The sequence below is a fragment of the Fundulus heteroclitus genome, chromosome 12, assembly GCF_011125445.2.
Source record: "Fundulus heteroclitus isolate FHET01 chromosome 12, MU-UCD_Fhet_4.1, whole genome shotgun sequence".
Classification (NCBI taxonomy): domain Eukaryota; kingdom Metazoa; phylum Chordata; class Actinopteri; order Cyprinodontiformes; family Fundulidae; genus Fundulus; species Fundulus heteroclitus.
In genome coordinates, this window is record NC_046372.1 from 475,170 (window position 1) to 501,403 (window position 26,234).

The 26,234-nt window shown below is 43.3% G+C and overlaps 1 protein-coding gene across 8 annotated transcripts; it reads left to right on the plus strand.

Annotated features, from left to right (window-relative positions):
* Positions 1-25,269, plus strand: cert1 (ceramide transporter 1). Of its 8 annotated transcripts, none has more exons than XM_036143599.1 (19): positions 1-233; positions 624-742; positions 1,981-2,115; positions 5,568-5,684; positions 13,700-13,807; positions 13,957-14,092; positions 14,361-14,447; positions 14,573-14,730; positions 17,339-17,431; positions 17,560-17,646; positions 17,772-17,864; positions 20,009-20,089; positions 20,756-20,851; positions 21,136-21,268; positions 21,356-21,426; positions 21,515-21,643; positions 22,905-23,034; positions 24,264-24,401; positions 24,506-25,269. In XM_036143599.1, the coding sequence occupies exons 2-18, from the start codon at positions 653-655 to the stop codon at positions 24,389-24,391; spliced, it is 1,872 nt and encodes a 623-aa protein (XP_035999492.1). In that variant the 5' UTR covers positions 1-233; positions 624-652; the 3' UTR covers positions 24,392-24,401; positions 24,506-25,269. The 8 variants fall into 8 exon arrangements, with proteins under 8 accessions (XP_035999492.1, XP_035999490.1, XP_021171476.2 ...); XM_036143597.1 differs by having other exon boundaries at positions 3-233; positions 13,954-14,092; XM_021315801.2 differs by having other exon boundaries at positions 3-233; positions 13,954-14,092; positions 20,012-20,089.
* Positions 25,270-26,234: the final 965 nt, after the last annotated feature.

Here is a 26,234-nt window from a genome sequence, read left to right on the forward strand (position 1 = left end):
ACTCCGGTTACCTTGACGCCTTTGACAGGTACACACAGTAAAGCGTGGCCGCGGCTCCTCCCCCCTCGCAGCAGAGCTAGTAGTCAGAGCTTCGCTACTGCTAACCGAGCTGCGGAGCACGGCAGAGAGAGGCTGTTCTCGGTTCCTTACTAGTAGGTTGGAGTTGCAGTGTGGCGCTAACGCGAAGGCCCGTCTCTCTGAGCACGCTACCGACTACCGCTGCCACAGCTAAGGTGACCTGCTCCGGCTTGTTAGTCGTTTCAAGTTACTGTTAGCTAGTTGCGTCGTTTGCCAGCTAACTTAGTTAGCTAGGCTTATTTTGGTGTTCGACATCAGTTTCAAAACAAAGCCCGCAAAACCCAGCTGTCACTTTCCAGAGCAACTTTTTCTAAGGGAAGTCCAGCGGGTTGAGGAGAGATTGCATTATCAAGCTTCGGTTGTAGATGTTCTGCGTGCACGGGTTGCGCTTTGTTATCTTTTTTTTTATTATTATTTCGCTGACGTGCAGGGCTATAAATTTTTTTTTTAAAGAAGCGTCTGCGGGTTCGGCCGTGACGCTGTAGAACTGATAGCTAATCAAGCCTCTAACCTTGAGCTGCGCTGTTCTGTCGATTAAAAACCAGAGGCGGACTGTCTTCAAACTTGGATACCAATGTCCGAGAAGAGTTCGTCGTCCGGTTCGGACGAGGACGTGGACCCGGAATCCGGACAGCCCGTGGAGTTCGGGGGAGTTTTAAGCAAAGTAAGTTGTGGCGAATTAAAGAAGCCGATTCCCATGTGTTTTTGATAACAGCTCCAGCCGGTCTCAAAAAGAGTGTGGAAACATTGCTAACGAGACTCATCGGTCAAATGATGGGTGGATTTTGTTCATCTTAATTTATTAATTTGAAAAAATAAAATAATCCATTCGTCCATTGCCCATATCCGGGGTAGAAATTACAATACACATTACTAACCAGGAGCACCTCAGTCCATCTAAATGTGCCAGATTGAGACCTAGAGACTCATTTCAGCTGCAGGTTGATGATATAAAACAAGATTAGAAAGTTCAACGACAAGGTTTATTACATTAAAAACATGAAAAATGTCTCAGTATGAGCTGCCCTACATATATAAGCCAATTGGCCAAAGTTAGTAGTTCTTTGTGGAACTTTACAACCTGCTCTGATTTCAGCTCTCTTTATTTTTAACAGGTTTTAACTCATTTAAGAGATTTTTTATTTTTAAGGGATTGTGCACCCAGACCGTGCACGTCTAAAAGTAATTTTTACAAATCTCAGATTACTTAACCAAACCTTTTGCATTGGTTTGTCTTTTTGACATATGTTTTCAAGCTTTTGTACAGTTTCTCCACTGAATGCAGCCCACTTCTTCCCGTTTCTCTCAAGCATTAAAAGTAACGGCTTACATACGCATCTCTAATGTCTCAGCAGTCAGATTGTTCCTCACATGTCTTAAAAACAAACTAACCTAACTAAATTGAATTCTGATTATGCCTTTTTAATGTGTTTTTAATAAAAGTAGGTTTTGACTATTGTTACACCTAAACATGTACAATATTGTACCGCTGATCGTCTTGTCCCTATCAGTACAGCATCTGGATCTCTATTCATAGACATACAGACAATTTCATCCACTCTGAAGTGCAGACCTGCATTAGATAACCGTTACAGATGGCAATCCTCCATCCAGCTGCTTGTTTTTTAGCATGTAAATAGATATACAGCAATGTCCTCTGTATACGTCTAACAAGTAACATGACTTTAACGAACTTAGAGAAAGTCTTTAAATACATATCAAGAAGCACCAATGTTTCCATCAACCAGTTCAGAAAGCGTTTTTTCTTCTACAAATGTTCTATAACTTTGATATGAAGTCAGTATTTTCCTTGCACTTTCCTGAAAAGCAAATGTTACTTCATCGTGATGATTGCATTGTGGACCTAGATAACTGCGTGCTGCTCATTTCATGTGCCTTCAGTGGACGAACTATATACACGGCTGGCAGGACCGATGGGTTGTGCTGAAGAACAACACGCTGAGCTACTACAAGTCGGAGGATGAACGGGAGTACGGCTGCAGAGGTTCCCTGTGCCTCAGCAAGGCCGTCATCACAGTGAGTACTTACCCCAGAGGGAGGGAGGAAGTTTTTATATTGCGCCAAAACCAAAACGTAGCGCAACATGTCTGCTCCTTCCCCAGATGCGTAGGAGTGTGTTAGCAAAATAAAGTCCGAGTTGGATGTCGAAACAAACTCTTTCATCTAAAAGGGCATTAAAGCGGCTTTTAAATGATACCAAGACTGTTACAGATGGGATAGTGATTGAATTTAGAAAGCCAATATAACGGCGTAATGTATGCCCCTCGGTTTACATTGAAAGTTGGGAGATCCTGTGAACCACGGTAAAAAAAGATTGCAACGAATAGTCCTTGGTGGTTATTCTGCCTTTTAAGTAGCTGGAATAATTCAGTTGTAATAGTCCTTTGTTCAGCCAAAAAGGTCATGCTCCATCCCGCAGGACAACAGTTTCCCTGTTTTAAAAAAAGGCAACGGAGGGTTTTCTGCCTCCAAGCAAAAGATCTTCTGCTGTACCAACCTGTGCTCTTTAAACTGTAAAGCCACATAAAACTTTCTGAGGGGAACAGGGGAGTTAACTTTGCCTGCAAGATGAATTCTCATGGTAATTGTGTGTTCACACAAACGCACGAGGGTCCTTCATGTCCTGCTCCCACTTAAACAGTTTGTGTCCGAACCAGAAACGGTTCGGGCCAATCACGTTGCAGTATTGTTGTTTTAAGGCGGGACACACAGCTGAACCCAAAACAAACACGGCAACGCAAGAGGACGCACACGTAGCTGCCGCTGTCTGTTTTATAAGAATCCACAATTTCTTCTTTGATAGTAGAACAGCAAGAAGTGCCGTGACTAGCTTACTTTGTTCTGGTTTCTCATGGTGTGAGCTGCTGCCGTTTTAATTTGATATGATTATTGGCTAAAACCAACCTTTGGTAGGCGGGCACTAGGTGTCACTTCACCCAATCAGCTTGGACTGTTCTGCTCCTTTCCCCAAATGGTTTTGAAGGGAGCCGTCCCACACTGATGTGCAGAACGGAGAGTGCGACACATTATCAGTCAATTTGGTTCTGCTAAAGCAGCCCGTTGGATTTCATTAATGCAGGATCGTGGGGTTGGAGGCCTGTCTCCTTTTTTTACTTTTTTGTAATCCTCAAAACTGATGTTTTTGTTTTCTCTCTTGTTAAACTTAAACTTTGACCATACAATGTTGTGACTGACCTGCCGTCTTTCCTGGGCGACTCAGACGTGCTGAAATTCCACACTCTGGTTAAATATTCACTCCTGTTTGAGCTGCAGCCGAGTACGGCAGCCGAATAAATAGTTTTACTTTGATTTCTGCGTTTTCTTTTTGCTGTGGGATTGTTTGATTTGGATCCAGGTTAAAACGGCCAAATGAAAGCTCCCAGTGAGCTTTCTGTCTATAATAGAAGCCCCATCCAACTTAAGTTTGCTAAACTATAGGTTTTATTATAAATGCTCCTTAAGGATCAGTGTCTTGTCTCTAAATATTGTTGTGTGAGAAAGATACAAGGCTTAGGAATGCAGATTAAAATCAATTTTATATATTTAGTGTTTATATTTATGGAGGCAAACAGTAATCCATTAACAGGAGCGCTGATAAATGGGGGTTTGAGCGTTATTTAAGGTTTTGTTGAAAAGCACGGGCTACACAACCACGATGGCTAATTTGCCTCTGAGATAACAGCCGGGACAGTTAATGACCCAACAGCAAAGCCAAAGCCACTGTGACTGCACTTCATGATAGTTTGTCTGCTGCGTTTACTCAGGAATGGATGCCTTTTAGAAACCGTCATATTCCCGTCTGACTGTTTACCGTTTTAATGAGCAGACTTGTGCAGCCGGCCAATGCATTTCACTTTATCCTGCTGTGATGGCATCTAAATATGTAGATAATGTTAATGAATGCTAAAATTAGTCTCATAGAAAATACCTGCAATCAATAAATACCAGTGATTTCTAAGTTAAATTGAAATGGTTTTAGCTCTTTTTTTTTGGAGCTGTTCTCTCCAGGCAGATTTTTGCTTTATCTCCAGTTAAATCTATTTTTTTCTTTTTTCATTTGTGAATAGCTACATTTAATTTATGTCAAGCTGGATGTGTCACTTTATATTTTTTATTTCATACTTTAATGTGGCAACAAGCCTCACTGAAGAAAATAAACCAAAACGAATATCTATAATCTTTTCTTCCCTGTCCTTGGCGGATTAGCTGTCTAGAATAAAGGATGAAAAGAAGTTATTGAAAAGACGAATCGTTGACGGCAGCCCCTGTTAACAGAACGTGCTCAAACACTAGCTTACGACCTCCTGTGTGCTTAGAGGATTTTCAGTCCTGTACCTGTACGCAGGCTTTTTGTCCAGCAGCGCTTACGCCGTGTGGAAAAAGAAACGAACAAACCATAAAGCTGAGCGCAAAGCCGAGGTTTATGGTCCGTCTCTGATACGGCGCAGTAAGATAGAAGACAGACAGTCACGGCTTGATGCGCCTAATGTTGCCGCAGATTTATCTTCAGCTTCTAGTTGGAAACTGAGTAGTCCTCCTGATTTAATACCAGCCTGCAAAAAGAAGAACAAACCAGTTTTCTTCTTTTTATTCTGTGCTGAAAGCTAATCAGAAAAATCACCTTTTACCCAACCAGCGGTTACAGAGTCCAACTTGAGAAATGCGCCATCGACATGAAAGTGTCTCAAGCCGCGTTGCGTAAAGACCTGCCGGCTCGGACTTGGCGTTCAGGACTCGGAGGGATGCGACTGTTGTCAGCGGAAGCAAATAAGGCAGCACATGAGCGTCATTCAGCAAATTAAATGAAACCTGGCTGGCATGAGGTTGTCAGCTGACAGAGGAGCAGTATTCGTGTTGGTCCTGGAGGAAAACTAGCATATTCTGTGTGTTAGTCCTCCCTCGGACCCTTTGAGAAGTTCAGCTCGTCTCAGCTGAGCTCGGCGGTCAAATTCCAGCCTGAGAGGAAGCGGCTGAATTCTTCGCTGCACGTGTTTCGGGGGGGCCTAAGGCAGTCGGTGAGCGGAGCGGGGGAGCTTGATAGGTTGAAGGATTCCTCCCAGGAGAAAGCAAAAGTTGAAATGACCCAGCTTCTTCGTGTACCGATGCTTTGGGGTTTTGTTTCTTTGCACATCCCCGCTGCAGTCATTCAGGGCTGGGACAGCAGACGCGAGACACCGGTTTTCAATTAAAGTCTGTTTATCATGTGTGACATGTGGCTTTCTGTCACTGGTTTGAGTCCATGTGTTTCAGGAATGTGTCATTCCCCCCGGTCGGTTAGCTCTGCAGACAAAGAGCCCTTAAACCCGTACGTTGATGCTATTTCTCAGTTATTTCATCAAGGGGAAAGGGAAAACCTCGCTGAGTTTTGCATTTTGGCGTTTTTGTTTGTCACAGTCCTTCCTAACGCTAAGCTCGATTCATTATCCACGAGGCCTCCCCTCTCTCTCTCTCTCTCTCTCTCTGCGCAGCCTCACGAGTTTGACGAGTGCCGTTTTGACATCAGCGTGAATGACAGCGTTTGGTACCTCAGAGCGGAGGACCCCGAGCACAGGCTGCGCTGGATCGAGTCCATAGAACTGCACAAGGTGAGTGGTTTGGCCTCACTATCCGGGTCTGTGTTTCCTGATCACGCTCCATCTGTTTGCTTCTAGATCCAGATCCAGACTACGAATCAATTCACTGTCTCTAAATCCACTTCTTTGTCTGTTTTAGTGAACTGCGGAGGTCGGGTTTGGTCAAGAATCAAAACATGTTTTCTTACAATAAACTGAATAATATTTGTTCGCTATCAGATATTTGCCTTCTCTGCAGTATTCACATACTTCCAGTATTCAGGTTGAATCAGAGGTCAGCCCCTAATCCCCCCCCCCCCCCCCCTTTCAGAGCAGACATGGAGTTCTGTGTTTTCTGTTCTGTGAGCTGGGCGTGGCAGCCGAGGGATTGAAACACGCGCACAGAGTTTGGTGCTCTGGGAATGTGAAGAATCTTAGTGAGGTGTTGAGGGGGGGGGGGGGGGCGGGGGGGTTTCCCCGCTCTGATAGTGAGCTGCTGCTCCCTTCAGAGACATGTTCAGTGATGTTTAGCTTCCTAATAAAAGGCATGTAGGCCAAAGATTGAGTCAGTCTCAGGTTCTGTGTTAAAGTTAGCATTTGTCTGTTTGATGCATGGAGGCCGTTTCTGTAAAGCCCCCCCCCCCCCACTCCCTCTGAGGGTTCACTTGGCTGGAATCACATGTTTCGTGATGCGCTGCCTTTGCTGCAAACACAAGTAGATCACATGAAGATGTTTTTAGAGTACCAGAAGCAGTTGGCGGAGTTTCACCAGCGTTTGTACCAATTCCACCAGACAAATCACTCGCATCACTCCGTCAAAAGCAGATATTTACGTATAAACTATATATTTGTTGCTAATTGCCAGAGTAACACGTGAGATAATGTTATAAAGAATGTTTCTAACCTATTTAGGTAGATTTGCAGTTAAACTGTATGACTTGGATCAAACATTTTGGGGCTCCCTTCTCACAATAGTCTGCTGGAGTCAGGTAAAATTGAGGTCGGGGCTTTGTGAGTTTGTTGTCCTCAAGCCGTGTTGTTACTAGTTTGGTGGTATGCTTGCCTCGGGGCCATTTGTCTTTTTGGTAGAGCCATTTAAGCCCAAGCTTTGACTTCCTGATTGATGTCTTGAGATGCTTCAATATTTCAAAATAATGCTCCTTCCTCATGATGTCATCTGTTTTGGGAACTGCAGCAGGCTTTATTGCACAGCCTCTCAGCCCATGTTGGTATCGTTGGTACTCTCCTCCCTGTGGATGGTGGCACCTTAATACCAGCTTCAGGCACCAGCTTTACAAAGGCTCCATCTGAATACCCTTGATAATAGCTCTTGTTCCTTGACTTTTCATGTGGTCGACAGTAAGAACTTTATCGTGGTGGAGGAAAGGAGCTTTGGACCGCTGTGCCGATTTCGGACAGCCTTTGTCTCCGACATCATTACGTGACAGAAACGCATATGGATGATGTCTGTCTTTATGTTTTCGGGCCTACAGTCTTCTGAAAAGGAACAACAAGGTCTTCAGCCTTGTTGTTATCCACTAAAAGTCTCGCTCTCTCTTTAATTAGCTAGCTGAATGATTCCCAGACACGTTGTTAAAAATCTAGTTAATTCTTTATTGCTTCTTACCACTTTTGTGCTTCCTCAGCGTTGGGTTTTCAACCCCTCACTGCTTCTGTAAATGTCCGCGTTCGTACCGCAGGATGTTTTCGTTTTGGTGCGACTGCGTGTTTTTGATCTATTAGAGATGCAGTGTGAATTTTTCAGGGTCTCTCCTGAACTGTGACCTGCAGCGACCTCGGCGGGGTTAAAGTAGCGTTACTTTAGGTGTCTGTGCTGCTCCCAAATGGCCAAAGGAGGATTTGCTTTGTGCAAACTCCCACAGTCTCATTATTGTTTTAAACTTGGAAATGAAAGCAAAAAAAAATGGATTAGTGTATTTTTTGTTTTGCTATTTTGTGTAAGTATAGTCTTTGTCTATAGCTACATATTGTTTTGTTTTTTTTGCAATTTTATTTTTTATAAATGTTTTTGTACATCTTTAGAATAGAATAATAATAATAATAAGAAGAAATCTCTCTTTGTCATTGCAATTGTACGTTCCAATGAAATGTCTTCTGCATTTAACCCATCCCTTAGGGAGCAGTGGGCAGCTATCACAGCGCCTGGGAGCTATCTGGGGGTAAGGGTCTTGCTCAGGGACCCACAGTGGCAGTCTGCGGGGATCAAACCGCGTACTCGCAACCTTCTCAGAGTGCCATCAAATTTAAATAAATATAATAATAGAAGCTTTTAAGAAGGTGGTTGCATAGCTGTGCTTGTTTTCAAGTCCAGAAGGGCTATGTGTAAATATTGAGTGTGCACTTTGTGAGTTTAACCCGCTCACATATAGAACCGTGCAAGGATGAAGTGTGTGTGTATATATAATCTCAAATAAATGGATGGGCTGAAGTCACGCAGTAGTTGCCGCTTTTCAAAAGCAAGTCGCTGTCATTTTTAATATCAGTATTAGAGCTGTTTCTCTGCAAGTTAATTTGTGTTGTTATACGTGGGTGTGTTTGTGTTGGTGGTGAGAGAAGTGCTGCTGCTGAGTATTGTGATGGTAAGTGCAGCTCTCAGTGAATATTGAATGTTTTTTTTTTTTTTTTTTTTCACAAAGCGCATACTGATAAATATTACAGAGCGTTACATTTTTTCTTGAGTTGATTATGGGAGCTTTGTACAGCTGTAAATATAAATTAGATAAAAGTCGAGTCGGGTAGAAAGACTTAAAGTAAAGGGATCCAGACGAGCGTTGCTCCCTGCCTCCCACTCTTGCTCTCCGTCTCTCCCTTTTGCTGTGTCATAATATATAGTAGGCTGCTTCGCTCGCCCACCTTTTGGGTACTTGGTCGGCTTGTTACACAAACGGCTCCAGACAGCACTCGTCTTTTCTCTAATGCACGCACCCATCGTCTTCACTTCCACTCTCCCTTCCCTCGGAGCCAGAGCCTACAGCCGCAGACGCTCGCAGTGATGGACGCTGCTCAGAAATACTGGCCAGATGAGAGGGTCTCACATGTCAGGGTATGCGGTTTTTGATTGCATGCATATCGAAGAGGCGGAGTGCGTTTTTTATGAGCGTGCATTTGAAAGGCTTTGTGTGAAAGGAGGCAACTTGATTAGGAGCAGAACTATGAGCGATCCCTCACCCTGTTTCTTCTGCTTCAGTCTAACAAATGGCTACTTTTTTTGCTCCTCTCTTTCTCTGCTACTTCTTTCACCTGATGGGCTAAGAATGTCTCGGTGCCTCTTCTTCACCTCCTCTTCCTTTCTGTTTCATAGTGAGGTGTGTCCAGGGGAAACGGGGAAGCTGCCTTAAGTCATCTGCATTGTCAGTGTCGGGGTGGTTGGGGACCGCCTGGTCATGTTGGGGCCGGCAAGCCGTCAGGACTGCAGCGGCGCCCTGCTCTGCTTTGGCTGCTGGAATGACCGAATGGTGGGGCTTTTTAAAGCGTCTCTGCATGCTGCCTGCTCACCGTAACGCAACCCCATGCTCTGAAGTCTTCACCTAGTTTTGCTGCTGTTCTGACCCGGAGTCATTTCCCCGTGCCGTTTATTTGCATGCAGTTTTTTTTCGACACGAATGCAGGTTCTGCTGAACTTCGTCTCCGCCGTTAAGCTTATAGTGCATGGTGTCGCCCTTCCTCCTGCGCCGATCCACACGGCTCAGAAGTTGCTGTTGTCTGTGACTGTACGCTCTCCCAGATCGCTCATTTAACTTGTAAAACCACAAGATCCCATTTCAAGTGCCGTGCATGAATGGGCGTTCGGTTTGCATGGTTGCCACGCAGCCGAGCAGCATCATTAAAATGGCAGTCTGTGCTTTAGTCAAACCGTGTTTGTTGCTTTAGAGCCGTGCGGAAAAACCGACTCAGTTATCATTGAAATATAAATGTTTCCGATATCATATCCTCTCCAGTCGGATGCCGTATCTGGGTCTGTTAGATGGATTTTCACTTCCCTTGGTGCCTAAACCATGTACTTTGTCCTTTTTGTTTTATTTTACAATCCAGATTTGCAACGCTAGCGCAAAGTGAATTTTAAAACGCAATCTAGGACTTATCAACAGCCCCGTTACCCGCGTCACTGTTAGTAAGAGCAGTAATATTTACAAAGCGAGAATATGAAGAAAGCTTATTTCCTTTTGTATCCGACATGGAGCTGAAAGCTTAATTTCACACGCTGCAGTTTCAAGTTCTAACCATCCTCTGTCAAAAACACACAGACAAATTTGTTTGGTCTTCCTGGTACTGATGTGTGAACTGGCTTGTAAGAAAAGTTTTATTGCTTAGTCTCGTCTTACACAGAAGTAAAAAAGTAAAATCAAAATTTCAGTAAATTGACTTAATAGGCGTGGGTGGTCCACAAAAAAACATATTTTTCTTAACCGAATCACAGATAATAGCTCACTTACTGTCCATAAAACTTCCTACTGCTCTCTTTAGCCAGTAGGACAGCACTTAGTCTTCACAGCTTGGAGCCGAGGCTCTTTTATGATCATCCAGAGTCCGTCTGATTTGAGCATTAATTGTATTTAAACAAACGCTGGGAGGATTGCAAGGAGGAGCTCAGCCCTGTGGCGCGAGTGGAAAGCAACACTCCTTTAGTTCCTCAAGGCAACTGCATTCTCTGAAAACACAGTTTGCCTTGTATGGCGTGAAAATTACCCATAATGCTGGGCTTGTGGTTGTGCGTTTATGGTGGAACCGTGATCTAAAAGTGCTTAAGAGTTGACAATGTCGTACCTCTGAACATGTTCCCAGGATCTATGGAATAGAAACAGGCCCACAGCAACACCGATCTTCCACCATACGTGACATTAGCCATGAGCTACGTTTCCACATATTCTTTCTTTGTTTTACACCTAAACCGCCGGCAGGTTTTCCTGTTAAAAACCTCAATCTTGGTTTCATGTGATCAAAGCAGATGGCTCCAGTTAAATTCCCATTAGTTTAGCAAACTCCACGTTTTTTTTCCATTTCTGATGGTAGGACAATAAAGGCGTTTCCCTGTTTAAGGCGACAACATAAATAAAGGTCCTTGTCCAACCTAGTGGCCACTGGCTAAAGAAAAAAGGCCTCTGTGTTGCATCATATTTATACACCACAGAAACAAAGTCATTGATTAATAAATCCGTCCTGAAAACTCTGCTCAGCCTTAAAGCTGCTGTTGGGAGTTTTGAGAAAACCGTGAACTTAGCCTGAAAATTTGAACAAACACACCTTCCAGCTGCCTCCCTCTAGCTCAGCAGAGCCTGTCATGCTGCTCCGATGTTTGCCCTCAGTTTGTTTCAGGCTCGGTCTAATTCTTTCTTTTTGGCGTGCTTTCGTCATCGGTCTTCTTCTGCTTAACTGTCTTTGTCTTCTGAGCAGGTCCCACTCGACAAATTGGCAGTTTTCCTGTAAGGTTAAGTTGTTTCTCCACCATTATAGCACAGCTGCAGCACACCAGCAATCTTGAGCTTGAATGACGGTATGAACTGTGTGAGGGAGGTTTGAGCAGCACATAAACCAGCGTGGTCGACGCTAGACACTCCTCCTGGATCTGATTGGTTGTTTCCAACCGGGAGCGGTGTCGTTCTGCAGAAGGCAGTACGACCACTAGGAGGAGCCAGAGGAGCGGGGTTTTTTTTGTTGTTTTTTTTCCTCTCCACAGACCATCTGTCTCATATTCTATGTCAGGACATAGTGACAGTTTTAACAAATGTATAAAATAAAATTATACCTACCTACTGCAGCTTTAAAAAGTAAGGTGAAAATGCAGTTACTTCTCTTTTTTAAAGGGGTTGTTAGGAATGGTAATTGTACCACTAGTGACTCTTTTAAAGACAATTTCTTGTAAGGGGGGGTTTTCCTTCTCCTGCTGAACTAAACATACTCAAATTGAGTTTTCTAAATGTTCAAATGTTCTCAGATGATTCTTCTCTAATAAACCAAATTCATTTTAAGGCTTTTTACAAATCTACACCAAAGGTGCCAATAAATTAGTTTGCCACCGTATTTATATATCAGTACAAAACTGTAGAAAATATGACACAGAGCTATGATCATCAATGCCGTTGAAGCACAAAGGATCTTTTTTACTATTTACTTATTGATATCTGTGGAACGGGCGTGGCACCTTGCTGCTGGAACTGTTTGTGGACCACAGGTCAGGTTAACCTAACAATCACGACTTGCATTTGAAATGCAAACACTTCAGTCTTACAGCTGGTGGCTCTTTCACTCTTTGTTGCTCTAATGAAGAGTCTTTTTTTTTTTTTTTTTTTTTCTTTTATTATCTAAAGTGTTGCAAAAAATGAACACAGTACGTGGGTTGCTCACAGTCACTTGTGCTTTTCTGTGGATTCCACCCAACATGTATTATTAAGTCACTCTTTTTCTAGAGCAGTTTAAAAGTGGACTTGGTGTTTAAATGTTTAATGCGACTCTTTACTAAGAGCTGTAACTGTAGTTTGGTGGCTGTTGCAACGCTTGGACTGATCCAAGCATTGCAACAGCTTCTGGAAGGACCTGGTTTGTTCACGTTTCCTGTTTCTCTTTTTAAGAAATGCATTTGTTTCGGTTTCTCATCATCGTTCTGTTGTGACAGGAGAAGCTGCAGCTGAAGCCTGAGCATGTGGTGCCTCTCAGCATTGTCACCTGACTGCCTCTCAGTTCACTCCCTGGTCTCAAGAATTTCCCCTCCGCATTCCTATTGGCCAGCAGAAACAGCTTGCAGCCTCTTTTTAATTTTGTAATCGGGGGGGAATTGGACTCAAAGCCGTGACTAAATCCTGAGCAAATACCTTGAGACGGAAAACCAGCGTGTCTGCATCCTGATTCACAGCTTCAGCATTTCAGAAAATCACTGTCGGTGCTGCTTGTAGATCGGTTTCTGTTTGACACGTTGGAGTCGGATCGTGACATCACCGCCTCGTTTAACTCGCAGGGATACGTTTTACCAGCTGCTTGCAGGACTAACAGGAATAATTGACTTTGGTGTGTCTGTTAGGGTGTGGATGGAGAAGCACACACAATATCTGTGTCAAACGCCGGTCCCTCGGCTGAGCCGGCGGTGGCAGGCGTCGCCCGGTTCTGAGCTGGCCACTTAATGGGACAAATGCCCCCGCAGCCACTCCCGTATGACTGATCAGGGATTTGTTGTACAGCAGTACAGCAGTACTCTCTTGGCCTCCAGACTTCATGTCAATGCTTCTACCAACACGGCAGCAGTTTCCCCAGAAAACGTTAGCAGCAGCAAATCACTTTATAGCCTTTAGTTTAGATAATGGCACCTAATGGAGCAGATATCAGTGTGGATAGAGCACGGAGAAATAACATGTCTCCGCAGCTAAGATGCTGCGTAAAATGCCGCAATAGGAAGAGAAACTTATAGCTCTTTGTAAGATGTTTAATTAATGTGTAAAAAAGTAAACCTCGATGATGTTAATTGGCCAGTAATTAAGCTTTTATTATGTTTATGAAAATTTAACATTGGGGTTTGAATCACTTATAAAAATAATTTGGGTCACAATTGCTTGATTATTATGGCAGCAATTTGCTCATTGTTACTATATTATAAACTCATGTTTTTAATATTTAATAAACGGTTGATTTAAAGTTTCAGAAAGGCTGTGGAAATTTGATAACTGCTTTTTTTTTATACACCTACATTTTTAATACAGTCCAAGTTTTTTTTTATTTTATTTGTTTCTCTAGTTGAAATTTGTCGTTTTTCTGCATTGAATGAAAAGGAAACCATTCAGATTTTTCTGTTTGACTTGCTGAGAGCTGATCAAGGGGAAATTGTCTGATTCTCATCTCTGGTCGATTTGGCACCATAGCGACTGCTCTAGTTAATTAATACTACTCAGTGATCTGAACTGCTGCTTCCTTTCCCTCTTCTGCTGTTTTAGTGTCCATCAGTGTGTGTTGTTTTTGCAGACTGAGTAAAGCTTTATGCACACTTATTGTTTCCTTGTGTTTCACTCTTTCTCTGTTTCATGCTGGGCTCTCTGGTGTCGCAGGCTGAGTCTGGGTATGGATCAGAAACAAGTCTGAGGCGTCATGGTTCCATGTTGTCTCTCACCTCAGCTGCTAGTGCCTTGTCAGCAACGTCCACGTCCTCCTTCAAGGTAAAAAATATATATTTTTTTAACCGTCAAGTTGAAGCTTTACAGCATGAATTAAACTGCAGCATGTCTGCTGCAACAAGTAGTCAAAGTGAACTGAAGCGGCGCCCTGACGGCGGGTTGTTTAACGCCGTCCTCTCTCTGCTCAGAAGGGCCACAGGCTGCGGGAGAAGCTGGCAGAAATGGAAACCTTCCGGGACATTCTGTGCCGACAGGTGGACACCCTTCAGAAGTATTTCGACTCCTGCGCTGATGCGGTTTCCAAAGATGAATTTCAGAGAGACCGAGGTAATGCCACTACATCCTAAATGCTTCTGGATCTAATGGCAGCAAATATGGCTCGCTGAGAAAGGAATATTGAGATCTGCTTACAGGACGTTTTGTGGCCAGAACCTTGTTTATGTTCTTCAGAGCTCCTTTTTTCTATTAAACCTGCAGGGTGCAGCTAGAAATGTGTTGGAATAACAAATTTGTTAAGAGTGATTGTGAATTTAAAGAGATAACTTAATAATCATGTTAAACTTGAATGAAATGATTGTTTTGGTTTTCTCATCAGTAGTGGAGGAGGACGAGGACGAGTTTCTGACCACTTCCAGACCGGATGGTGAACCCAATCACAACAACAACGGCAGCAAAGAGAAACGTGAGTCTGCCTGCGTTTTTTTTATTTTCTTCCTTTAAATGACGGCTGCACTCGTTCTAAACAACAAGCCGCGTTTCTTTCACTTTCTTAAATGGGTAAAAGTTCCTCCTTTCTCGTTGGTCCAGTGTTTCCCCCTGCCAGTCCCAAAGGTATTAACGGGATTGACTTTAAGGGAGAAGCCATCACCTTCAAGGCCACCACGGCGGGCATCCTCTCCACCCTGTCCCACTGCATTGAGCTGATGGTCAAACGGGAAGACAGCTGGCAGAAGAGGCTGGACAAGGTACAGCGCCGGAGTCGCTCACGACAACGTCAGCTTAAACGCGCAGCAGCTTCCTGATTGGCCGTGCTGATCTCCACGGCGGCGGTACGCCTGTGGGGCCGTCTTTGTTAAAAAGCAGGTTCTGTTTTAAAGACGGGTCGACCAGGTGGTGGACTGGAAGGGAAGAAATGGCTAAATTAAAGAGAACCAGATTAAGATAAATTGCCTTTTAACTTGTATTCTTACTTTTGTTAATTTAGTCACATAAACAGGTCAATACAAAGCAGAGCGTATCTGTCAATAGGAAACAAAGGTCCATGTTTTTACAAGGAGAAATGTCCAACGTGCCGCTGAGTCGGTTCTTTGTAGAATCACTTTTTTGCTGCAGATGTTGCTGAATCTCCGTTGGGGTTATGTCGTTAGCAGCGTAGCTCATCTAGGGACTGAGTTTTGTTTCTTTGCCCCTTCCTTCTTCCAAAATAAAACTCAGATCAGATGGATTAGGTCAGGACTTTGACTGGGTCAGCCAAACACATGAATGTAATTTGACTTGATCCGCTCCATTGTAGCCCGGACTGCATGTTTGGGGTCATTCTCCTGCTGGAAGGCGAAGCTCCCCTTCAGTCTCTGCTGTTTTGCAGGTTTTCTTCCAGCGTTACCCGACATGTAGCTCCATCCGTCTTCCTAGCGGTTCTGAACAGCTTCTCTGTGAAGAGAGGCGTCCCCACAGCCTGATGCTGCCACCACCGTGTCTCACTGTGGCCAAAATGGATTCAGCGCGGTGTTCCCTTTTTCAACACATAAGCCAAATCATTCAGTTTTGGTCCAATCTGATCTCAGCGCCTTCTTGCTTCTTGTGTTTGTTGAGTTCTACACGGCTCTGTGTGGCTAATGGTAGTCCTCCCAGCTGATTCTCCGAGTTGAGCTGTTGATCTCTGCGGCTCTCTGATCAATGCTCCTCTTCCTCGTGTCTTGGTAGCTCTGTGGTTCTGCCGTTCTCGTTCCATTTTCAGGTGATGAGATCCTAACCTTTCTAACTTTTTCTAACCTTGGTAACTTTTATCTAAGATTCGTCTGCTGTTTTCTTTGGTCTTCCTAATGCAGTGTGTGTGTCAGCGTCATCTCCACCTCTCTGCATGCTGAGAATAAATGACCCACATCTTCATTAGGTGTTTTCTGAAGGCAATGTTAATCTTTTCAGATCTTCATGTGCTAAAAAGTGTTTCAACGATGGATCGTTTTCCTTCCACTTTGCACTTCTGCGTTACTTTGTGTTCTACAGCCACATAAAAGATAAGATAAGATAAGTCTTTATTGATCTCACATTGGAAAAATTCACTTGTCACATCAGCTCAATAGTCAGGCTGTAAAGTTAAAGTTTGTGGTTGTGACAAAAATCAAAAGGGTGTTAATACTTTTACGAGGGAGCGTAGATGTTGTGCATGTTTGTTATTGTGTGTGTGTGTGTGTGTGTGTGTGTGTGTGTGTGTGTTTTTCCCCGTCTAGCAAAGTGCTTTCAGATTCACTCAGAAATAGGATGGTTCTCAAAAAACAGCTTCCTGTTGGATTGCCTGATGTTGTAGGCGTAAATAATCAATTTTAGACCATTAGGTACTGCAACATAGACATTTATGTATTGCTGCCATGTTAGAAATATTAAAGTCTCATGGATAAGGGCTGTTTACTTATCCTAACGCTTGCTTTGTGATGCAATTTTAAACGGCACTCTGTGCCTTTAAGCGTACGCTCTCTAGAGCTCATTGCTTGTCAAACCAGTTTCCCCCCCCTCCGTTTAAAGGCGTGCCACCTAAAGCTACTACTCCAAAAGCCGGAAAGTGTTTCAGTTAAGCCACGGTCAGGTGAAACCAGCTCGAACGTCCGCTCGGTTATGAATTTGAGGGCTAGCTGACGGCCTGAACTCGGGAGAGAATTGGATACAAAGGAGAATTTAAGGGGGAAAATCACAAGTCGGACTCGTTCAGAGAGGGCTGTGAGAAAATGAGTTCGTTGACTTCTTGGTGGAGACATTCAAAGCAGCGGAGCACCGAGCTGCTCAAACACCAAACGCAAAGATGGATACCTTTACAGACATCCAGCATTACAGTAGGTTTCTCTCTTTCTGGTCGTTGTACAGAGCAGGATCAGCTGTTGTTTGTCTTGTGGCCAGTTTTGTGTGTCTACTCCTTCCTTTGCCCTCTGCCTGGCGTCAGCGGCCGGTCTCTTTTCTCCTCTTTGTTTTCTGAAAAGGCCGTTTTTATAACGTGTTTAAGTTTAGCTACGGTTGGATTCAGTGTTTAACCATTGCAACATGGATAAATGGCGCAGAGCTTAGTGCGTTTTTCCGCTTTATTGCAGCTCGTAAAGCGAACTCTTAAGTTCCCATGTTCATTTTAAGTAATGATTGAACAGCAGAGAGAAACGTTTCCCACCTTCCCTCTACTGTAGTCGAGGTCTTTTGGGAAGTCTCCCATGAAACCTGTTGGTGCGAGAACTCTGAGACAGACAGACCGTTATTTCCATCGGAATTTATCCCAGACTTCTCTCATCTGAAGAACTAAAGCAGAGCCGGGGATGAGACCGTCCTCGCTAACGCGTACCAAACACACTTTGCTACTCTGCTTGTGAGCAGGAGCTGGAGAAGAGGAGACGGGTGGAAGATGCCTACAAGTCTGCAATGAACGAACTGAAGAAGAAGTCCCACTACGGAGGCCCAGACTATGAGGTGACGCCATGAGATTACTGCAGTTGGAAATGGCTGAAAAAAATAAAATAAATGCCAGCGGAGAGCTGTATTTATGGCGGTGGGCCTTGCTTGGAGCTGTGCTCATGGCATATGTGTCCTCGTTGCAGGAGGGGCCCAACAGCTTGATCAACGAGGACGAGTTCTTTGACGCGGTGGAAGCCGAGCTGGACCGGCAAGATAAAATAGAAGAACAGGTGAGAGGAAGTTTAAAGTTTCATTCCCCTCTGTTTCCATCGTTAAAAATCAAACGTGTAAATGAAACTACAGCGTGCATGTAATGGTGGGTCTACTACTGAACTGAGATGTTGTTTTGGTGCAGAGCCAGTCTGACAAAGTCAGGACACCGCGGCCAAGTCCGGTTTCTCCCGCTGACGTCTTTTCCTCCATCGGTACTCACCGATTTGCCAACAAGGTAAGCAGCATATTTTTGTTTTATCTGTTGAATATTCTCTTGGTTTGGTCAGTCTTTTGTCTATATTCAATTCAGTTTATATACCGGCAATTCATGAAACATGTCATCTCAAGGCACTTTCCAAAGTCAAATTCAATCAGATTATACAGATTGGTCAAAAAAAACCTCCTATCTAAGGAGAGTCAAAGTCCCAACAAGCAGCTTTCACTCCTCCTGAAGAAGCGTAATAGTGGCCTGTGTGTCAATTTCTCACCTTTTTCTATATTAATTTATTCTAGTAATTCATAATTCAACTTTCTAGACTGAGTTACGTGTTGCATTTATTTCTCTAAGCTGGAACGATAATGGCTCACAGCGAATGAAAACCCCAAGTTCTGTCCTCAGAAAACACAAGTCACTGTTTGCAGAGTTGCTTCATCCAAGCGTGTAAAGTAAAGTGAAAGGTAAAATGTGATAGAAAAAAACTAAACGTCTGCCAGCCTCAGAGATGGCTGCTGCCTTGTGGGGATTGTGGAGCAAAGCTCACCCAAGAGTCTGGAGGAGATTGCCAAGGCGTGGGCTGCAGCTGGAGTCTGAGCTTCTAGAGGCCTGAAACACAGATGAGTCAAGGACACGGGATCCGACACATTCCTCGTGTTGAAGCGCTCCTGAACCACAGACGTCTTTACCAGGGTAGGGAGGAAAAAACGCCTTCAGATCAAACCTGCAGATTTGATTTGGAAATCAAGGTTCCAGACTCTGGAGGGACGGTGAAAAGTGACCCAAACTGCTTCTGATAAAGCGTGGACTTTATCAGGCTGGGTTTGATCAAGTCCAAAGTCAGCACATTTAATCCCACCCATAATTCCCTCTGCTGATGAGATGTATACCAGCAGAACGGGTACCTGCGCCTGGTCCAGCGACTAGGCGCTCCTGAAGCGCCGTAGGCTTCTTAAACTCTTCAGCGGCGCTGCAGGTCTCATCAGTGCAAGAACTCCTGCTACAGGAGTCCTGACCGAGTACTGGCGTGTACACTGTGTAGCACATGGACCTCAGTTTACTTTTATCATCTCTAATGTAACACTGTCTGTAAGCCATCATCATCAAAATGACCAGAAACATTTTATTTTTTTATTTTTTTTTTATTTTCACAGATCAAAATAGAAACTCAGAATACATCAATAGAATTAAAAATAAAAAATGTGATGGAGTGTGACAGAAACCCCTTAGGGCTTATACCAAAGGCCACACCCCTAAACCAACAAAACATCAGGCAGCTCACATTATGAAAGCCCTTTCATTCAAGAGAGAAAACAGAATAGACATGTACAGTAACATTATTTTTACATTTTAGCTTTCAGATTTCAGGGAGTCAATATTTGAAAAAAAAAAAATACTGTTATCCAAAAAAGACAGTGATGTATGATTTTTACAAAGACTTTCTACCATTTATTTCTGAAGATTCCAAATATTTTCCATATTCATTCCATAATTTTGCGCCACGATGCCGAAAAGAAAATTGCACTTGAGTTTTAATACTTAACGGTAAATGAAAAGACAAAGCTTGTCTAGTATTATAAGAATGCACTTGGCAGTTATTAACAAAATAATTCTTGAAAGTATCAGGAGACTGACTTTGTTTTATCATAAAAACAAAGGTACATGTTTGATAAATATTAATTTCAAAAATATTCATTTGCTGTAATTTGGAAAAAAGAGGAGCACTAGCTGCATCAACTTTAGAAAATGTTGCTAAGCGAACAAAAGCTTTTTGTAAAAGTAGTATTTTTTTTTTAAGATTACTAGGAAATGTACTTGCCCAAACAATATTACAGTATGACAGGTATGGATAGATTAATGAATAATATAGAGTTAACATCACTTTATTGTGAACAAAATTTCTAATCCTTCTCAAAATACCTAGAGATTTAGTGACTTTTTTTGCAGACTGTACCACATCACTCCAGACGAATCACAATATCGCTTTTTGAATTGAATTGCTTGAACGAGACAAATTTTCTAATGCTGGATGCACTTTTTCATGTTTCCATGTTTTTAATTGAAAGCTTGCCTCACCGTTTTCACCTGAACTTCTGCTTCTCCAGAATCTAAACGTGTCGCTGCCTTCGTCCTTTTTTCTCTTTCCATCCTCTCTCTCTGCCGAGCAGCCTCGTAGCTTTTCTTCCTCCGTGTCCTCCGTGGAGCTAGTCAGCGCCTCGGACGACGTTCACAGGTTCAGCTCTCAGGTACCGCGGCCCCGGGAAACTCCCAGCATCCTTAGGGTGACGCGGGTAGAGCATGACCGGCTAAGCATGAGAATGTTCTCTGACGACTCCGTCCAGGATGCCTGCAACGTTATCCGTGCCGTCAGGAGCGCACTGGAATAAATGTATTTACTTCAAAAAAAAAAAAAAAAAAAAAGAGCATTCCTGAAGCGAATGGCTTTCCTAAGCGCCTAACAGGCATTATTCCTGGAAGTTGTCCTAAAGCTGCATGACTGGAATCCAGAGAAACCTCATACTTTAGTGCCTTTTTTTTTTTTTTTTTTTATCCTCACATCTTTTTGTTTTCCGGCATGAGCATGCAGCCGTGCAGACGCAGAACGCACTCCTGGAAAGCATCGTTCTCAAACAGGATCCGTCGGCTGATTTTTTTTTTTTTTTAGTTTTTTTAATTTGGTTTCTGTTCAGTGGCAGCATTCCTCGAATCGTTTCCGTTCTCGTTCTGCTGAATGAAGTTGGCACGTCTTGTTTGCAAACGCAGACCCGCGCTATGCTGACTGCTCAAGAGTGAAACGTCTTAAGCCGCCTAAGCATAGGTTGAAACTTCCTGGTGAATCAGAGCCCAAAAATAGGCGGGTTATGTAGAATGGCGTCTAACCCTGGCTTTTATTAAATCCTTCTGCGTCTCAGGTGGAGGAGATGGTGCAGAACCACATGACTTATTCTCTTCAGGACGTGGGTGGAGATGCCAACTGGCAGCTGGTGATAGAAGAAGGAGAGATGAAGGTGGGTCCACAGGAGACGGCAGTCTGTGAATCATTTCCCCTGGTAGCAAGCTGAGACGTTTTTTAAAACCGCTGTTTTTGCATCGCTAATAGAAGCGTTCTCTAGGATCTGCTCCTTAATGTCGGGTATTTATGCAGCATTTAAAGAGAAATCTGTGTTTTAAAAAGGTGAAAGGAATCTTTTCGGCAGCGGGGAGCCCCCTTTTTTTTAGCGTTTCCGTTTCTGTAGTTTTGTCTTTGCCGCCAGGCTGTGGACGTATTTACAGCTCTCTCTCCACTTAACAGGTTTACAGGAGGGAAGTGGAGGAGAACGGCATCGTCCTGGATCCCCTTAAAGCCACTCACTCTGTCAAAGGAGTGACGGGCCACGAGGTCTGCCACTACTTCTGGGACACCAACGTTCGAAACGACTGGGAAAGTAAGTCGGCGGCCGGCTCCGCCTCTTTTCTCGGCTTCTCTTGTTTCAATGTCGTGACCTGACTGACCTGAGCTCTCCCTCCCTCAGCCACCATTGAAAATTTCAACGTTGTGGAAACACTTTCTGATAATGCCATCATTGTTTACCAAACGCACAAGGTAGGTTCGCTGTGGATCTCCCTGTGACGGGGTGGGTGGGCTTTCGACCCGGCGTTTTCTGCAGCTGCTTTTCTGCTTGTCGTTCCAGAGAGTGTGGCCGGCCTCTCAGAGGGACGTTCTCTACCTGTCGGCCATAAGGAAGATCCTGGCGACGAACGAGAACGATCCCGACACGTGGCTGGTGTGCAATTTCTCTGTGGACCATGACAGCGCTCCGGTAAGTGTTCATCCCAGCAGCCAAAACGCTCACGGCTATCCGTGGTGGTTGTTTGCGTTTTCTTCCGTTTGCCGCTTTTATTTCAAAACCAAACAAAGTGCAACAGTTTAAAAAAGTCAAAGGAAAATCGTAATATTTCATATTAATGTAAGTAAGTAATGCAAGATGATGTCAATGATAGATTTTATTTTAATTTCTGCTCATTTTGTCACGGGTTCACTTTAAAAAGAAGTAAAAGGAGGTAATCAGCGTGATAAACACACGCAAATGAAGGTTTATTAGTTTGAAGCGTCAATTAACACAAGATAATTTTTTTTTCATAGAGAGAATGAGACAGGTGTCCCCCAAAGATAAGTCGATGTCAATGGGGCATCATTTTAAAAGGTGTTGTTTTTTTGTTAGTTTTTTTTTTTGCATTTAACAAAGAAATTCCCTGCAGAAAAACGTCTGCAGCGGCGTTACAGGAATCAAGCCTTCCTCAAGTTTGCCTCATTGCCATCACCCTAATCTTTAGCTCTTTCCTCAGATCGTCAATCAGACTCCATTCAGATTACTTCCAGTTAGAAAAAAAATATTTTAATCAAAATTAAGAGATGGGAAGGCTGTAAATTCCCCGGTTCCAATCCCACAGTCTGCCACTCTGGGCCCAAGAGCTAGAGCTTTAGCCCCAGAATGGAGCATCGCTGCGAGGAGGAGGACATGAGGACCGCTGTGAGCTCAGAGACTTAACCGGGATTTAAAGCGTTCTGGGGCAACACCGGCCTCCTTACCTCTGAACACTGTAATAAAACAATGTTACTGTCAGCAGTGAAACTGTTACTTATTTCTGCTACCATAGCTTTTAGCACCAGAACAGTCCACTTTATATCAGCGAGCCATGCAGCGTCCGCATAAATGTACATTTTCAACCCATGATCACTTTTCATTGTTACAGTAATTTAAATGTCGTTCTGAGATTTATTTTAATCATGTGTATATTCTAGAGTAAGTTGGAGGTTGGTGCAGGTTTTAAAATGGTTCAAACTAGAAGTCTCTCTATAAGCCATCGCTGCACCCTCTGAAGTCTCTGTTGAATCGTCCTTCTATCTCGTGTTTTTGTGTAAGGGTGCCGTGCTTTTAGGCAGGTTTTTATTAAGCATATTTATAGATTTGATGGCAGGAAAGGTCCAGTAGTGTTCAGCCCACTAACCTAAAGCCTTCACAGGGCAGCCTGATAGCATGAGGACTGGAAGCATTTATGTGTTTTTGTTTTTACTTTCAGCCCACAAACCGGTGCGTCCGTGCCAAAATCAATGTGGCCATGATCTGCCAAACTCTGGTCAGCCCCCCAGAGGGAGATAAGGAGATAAGCAGGGACAACATCCTCTGTAAGATCACATACGTTGCCAACGGTAAGTGCCTCTCAAAGCCATCTGCTTTGGATCCCTGGATTGCACCAACAAAAGGAAACGTGCTCCTAATGTTCCTCTAAGCAAAACACGCTGTACGGCTCAGTTTGTCTGAGGCTTTGTAGGAGAAAATAACTCGAGTGAGACGTGATTGAAGATTGTTTCAGTATATTAAAAAGTAAAAAGGTGTTTTTTTTTATATATATATAGATGGATAGAATAAATTTTTCTCAGGAAATTTTAAACGACGTCAGATTTTCAGTCTGGATCTGTTGTTTCGGCGCCCCACAGTGTCTCTGTGAGGTTTAGATCAGGTGAGTTTGAAGTCAGTTCAGGTGCAGGCAAACCGTGGTCCCTGTGGGTTACATAGTTGATCTGGATCTGTTGAAATAAGGTTCTGTGAAGTTGTGACCTGTAATGGTTCCCTGACTTGTAGTAGAAAGATAACCCAAAGCTTGTTGAAAATGTAACGATGTTTTTAGAGTGGCAGAAGCCAACGGCCATCATTACTGGTTACAGCCTCCCAGGATCTGAACCAACGCTTTCACACCAGGAGGGCCTTATTTAACAGTGATGCTTTGTCCTTATTGTGCAGGTTGTTATTGAGCAGAATGGCCAAAACATCTCTGTACAAAAACAATCCTTATTATTGGTGTTTTTCCAAAATCAAGATTCTTCTGTGTGGGTAAATTTTGGGTTTTTTGTTAGCTGTCAGCTGTTATGATGATCTGCACAAAATGAAGCAGTGGACCACGTGGTTTCCACTTTTGAGGTATTTAAGTATAAAACCCCTTCAGCTATATTAATGCACTCCATATGGTGAAGTTTACAAATACAAGAACTGGATGTTTGTTTATATATATATATATATATATATATATATATATATATATATATATATATATATATATATATATATATATATATATATATATATATATATATATATATATATATATATATATATATATATATATATATATATCTCAGTCCAGACTTTCCCTCACTTCCTGTAGGCACTGTTGCAAAAATCTTCCTACTAGAGTCACTTATTACTTCAGGGGAGGATGTTTACCAAGATTAATAGCAGTTTTCCATCTCTGCACTAGAGGGCGCCCAACACCACTATCTCTGCGCCGATTTACTGTTGACAAATCTTAATTGGTCTTAAATGGTGAGGAATCCCAAAGCGAGCTGCTAACTCCTGCTAATTCTCCTCTGTGCGGCTGCAGTGAACCCTGGAGGCTGGGCCCCGGCTTCAGTCCTGAGAGCCGTAGCCAAGAGGGAGTATCCCAAGTTCCTCAAACGCTTCACCTCCTACGTTCAGGACAAAACAGCTGGGAACCCCATCCTTTTTTGAACACTAACAGGTAATCAGGAACAGCAGCTGCCCTTTATCTGCTATAGAACAATAAGCTCTTTTTTTTTTTTTTTTCCATGCCATTAATTATCTATTGCTCCCTAACGGTGTCAGGCTCCTCCACGGTAGGGATGATGCTCTTCATTCAGCACACTGTCAGAAATGTCACATGGCCCACTCACCTTTCACATACACGACCACCTCCAGCAGGACAGCATACGACCGGGACGTCCCACAGGACACCAGCCTGAGGACGAGAGAGCGCTTTAGCACCACAGCCGTTCCCACCGCAGCTGCACGCCACTGGCCGCCGCCATCCGCTGGCCATGAAAGTGCATTTACAGTCAGTTCAAGGGGTTTTTGAAGAAATCTTTGAAATGTTATTGATTAGTTCTGCTTTTTTTTGTAAATTTTTTTTGTAAATTTCTTATGATTACCTACTTCTGGATTTTTTTTTTTGTTTTTTGGGTGTGCTATAATCACTAGTATTACAGCTACTTGTTGTGCCGCTGCTAAAGTAAACGAGAGGAGCGTGGAAGCTCCCGGGAGCAGCTTCCCGCCTGTTTCCCCCCCCCCTCCTCCTTCTTGCCTTGTCCTGTCCTTCTAGTGACGACTCTTTACTGTTCGACGGGGGGCCAGAGCTTACAGCTTTGAAATCTTTATATTTCTAGATTGTTATAAACTAGTTTTTTCGGAGAGCACATAGACACAACGTATTGTACAGAGAGTAACTTTTTTCGGTTAGTTTACCAACATGACAAATGTGAATGGACTGTTAAACGCTTGAATCTGATGACAGCAATGAGCTGAAGGGCCGTGGGAGACTGAGAGGCTTTGCTTGTTAACTCTTCTTGGACCATAACTTTTTTTTTTTTTTTTTTTTTTTTATAAAAAAAGCTAAACTAATAATACGGCCAACCGTGGTATGAGGATGCTAAGTTGCGACGTCCGTCTTTAACCTCCGACTCAGTGTTTCAGATGGACATCTGCAAAAGATTGCAAGAGATAATTGGATCCACTTTTTGTACACCGGGTTTTTTTTTTTTTTGTTGTTGTTTGCGAGGGAGAAATGGAACAACCATTTGTATGTTTCAAGTTTGAAACCGAGATCTGCCATCGTGCAACAGACGTGAAACTGTTAGGAAGTAATATCGTTCATACCTTTCGCTCTCAGTTGTGCAAAATTGTACATTTCACACGCCACACTACGGTGCAGCGGCATCCCGCCCTTTGACTGATAAACGAACCGCCCCCAGAATGCCTTAGACACCAGGGTGAACCTTAAAACGTTCTAGATTTCTCTTCTTTCCAGCCACCGGACGTGCATTTATCAACGCTGCATTGAGACTGGGGGAGCGGTGGGTCGACATTTCACGTCATCGTACCTCATGACTTTTTAGATTGTGTTTTGACGCCGTCGAGCGTTGGGAGTTTTGCAATCAGCTGATCTGCGTGGCGACAAAGTGCGCCCGCGGCCCGAATAATCTCAGAGGTTTGTTCTGGATTATCGTTTTTGCTGATGACACAAGCTAGAGCAACGTGTTATGTCTTCTGAGGAATACAGTTAGTGTTTTTAATTGTATTTTGTCAGCGATCTACAGACTTTGTATATTTCTAAGTTGTACATCCAAAGTGTTATTATTTGCACTAAATGTATTTGCATTTGACAATGTTCTGTAAAGTAAAATTATTACACAAAAGACCTGAATAAAAGTGTACTGTTTATGCAAACTAACCACCTTTCACACTTACTGACCCCCAACTTGGTGAAGATCTGCGAATATCAGCAGTTATTGCAGTAGATTCATCTCACACTGAAATGTCTAACACACTTTTAGTTTTT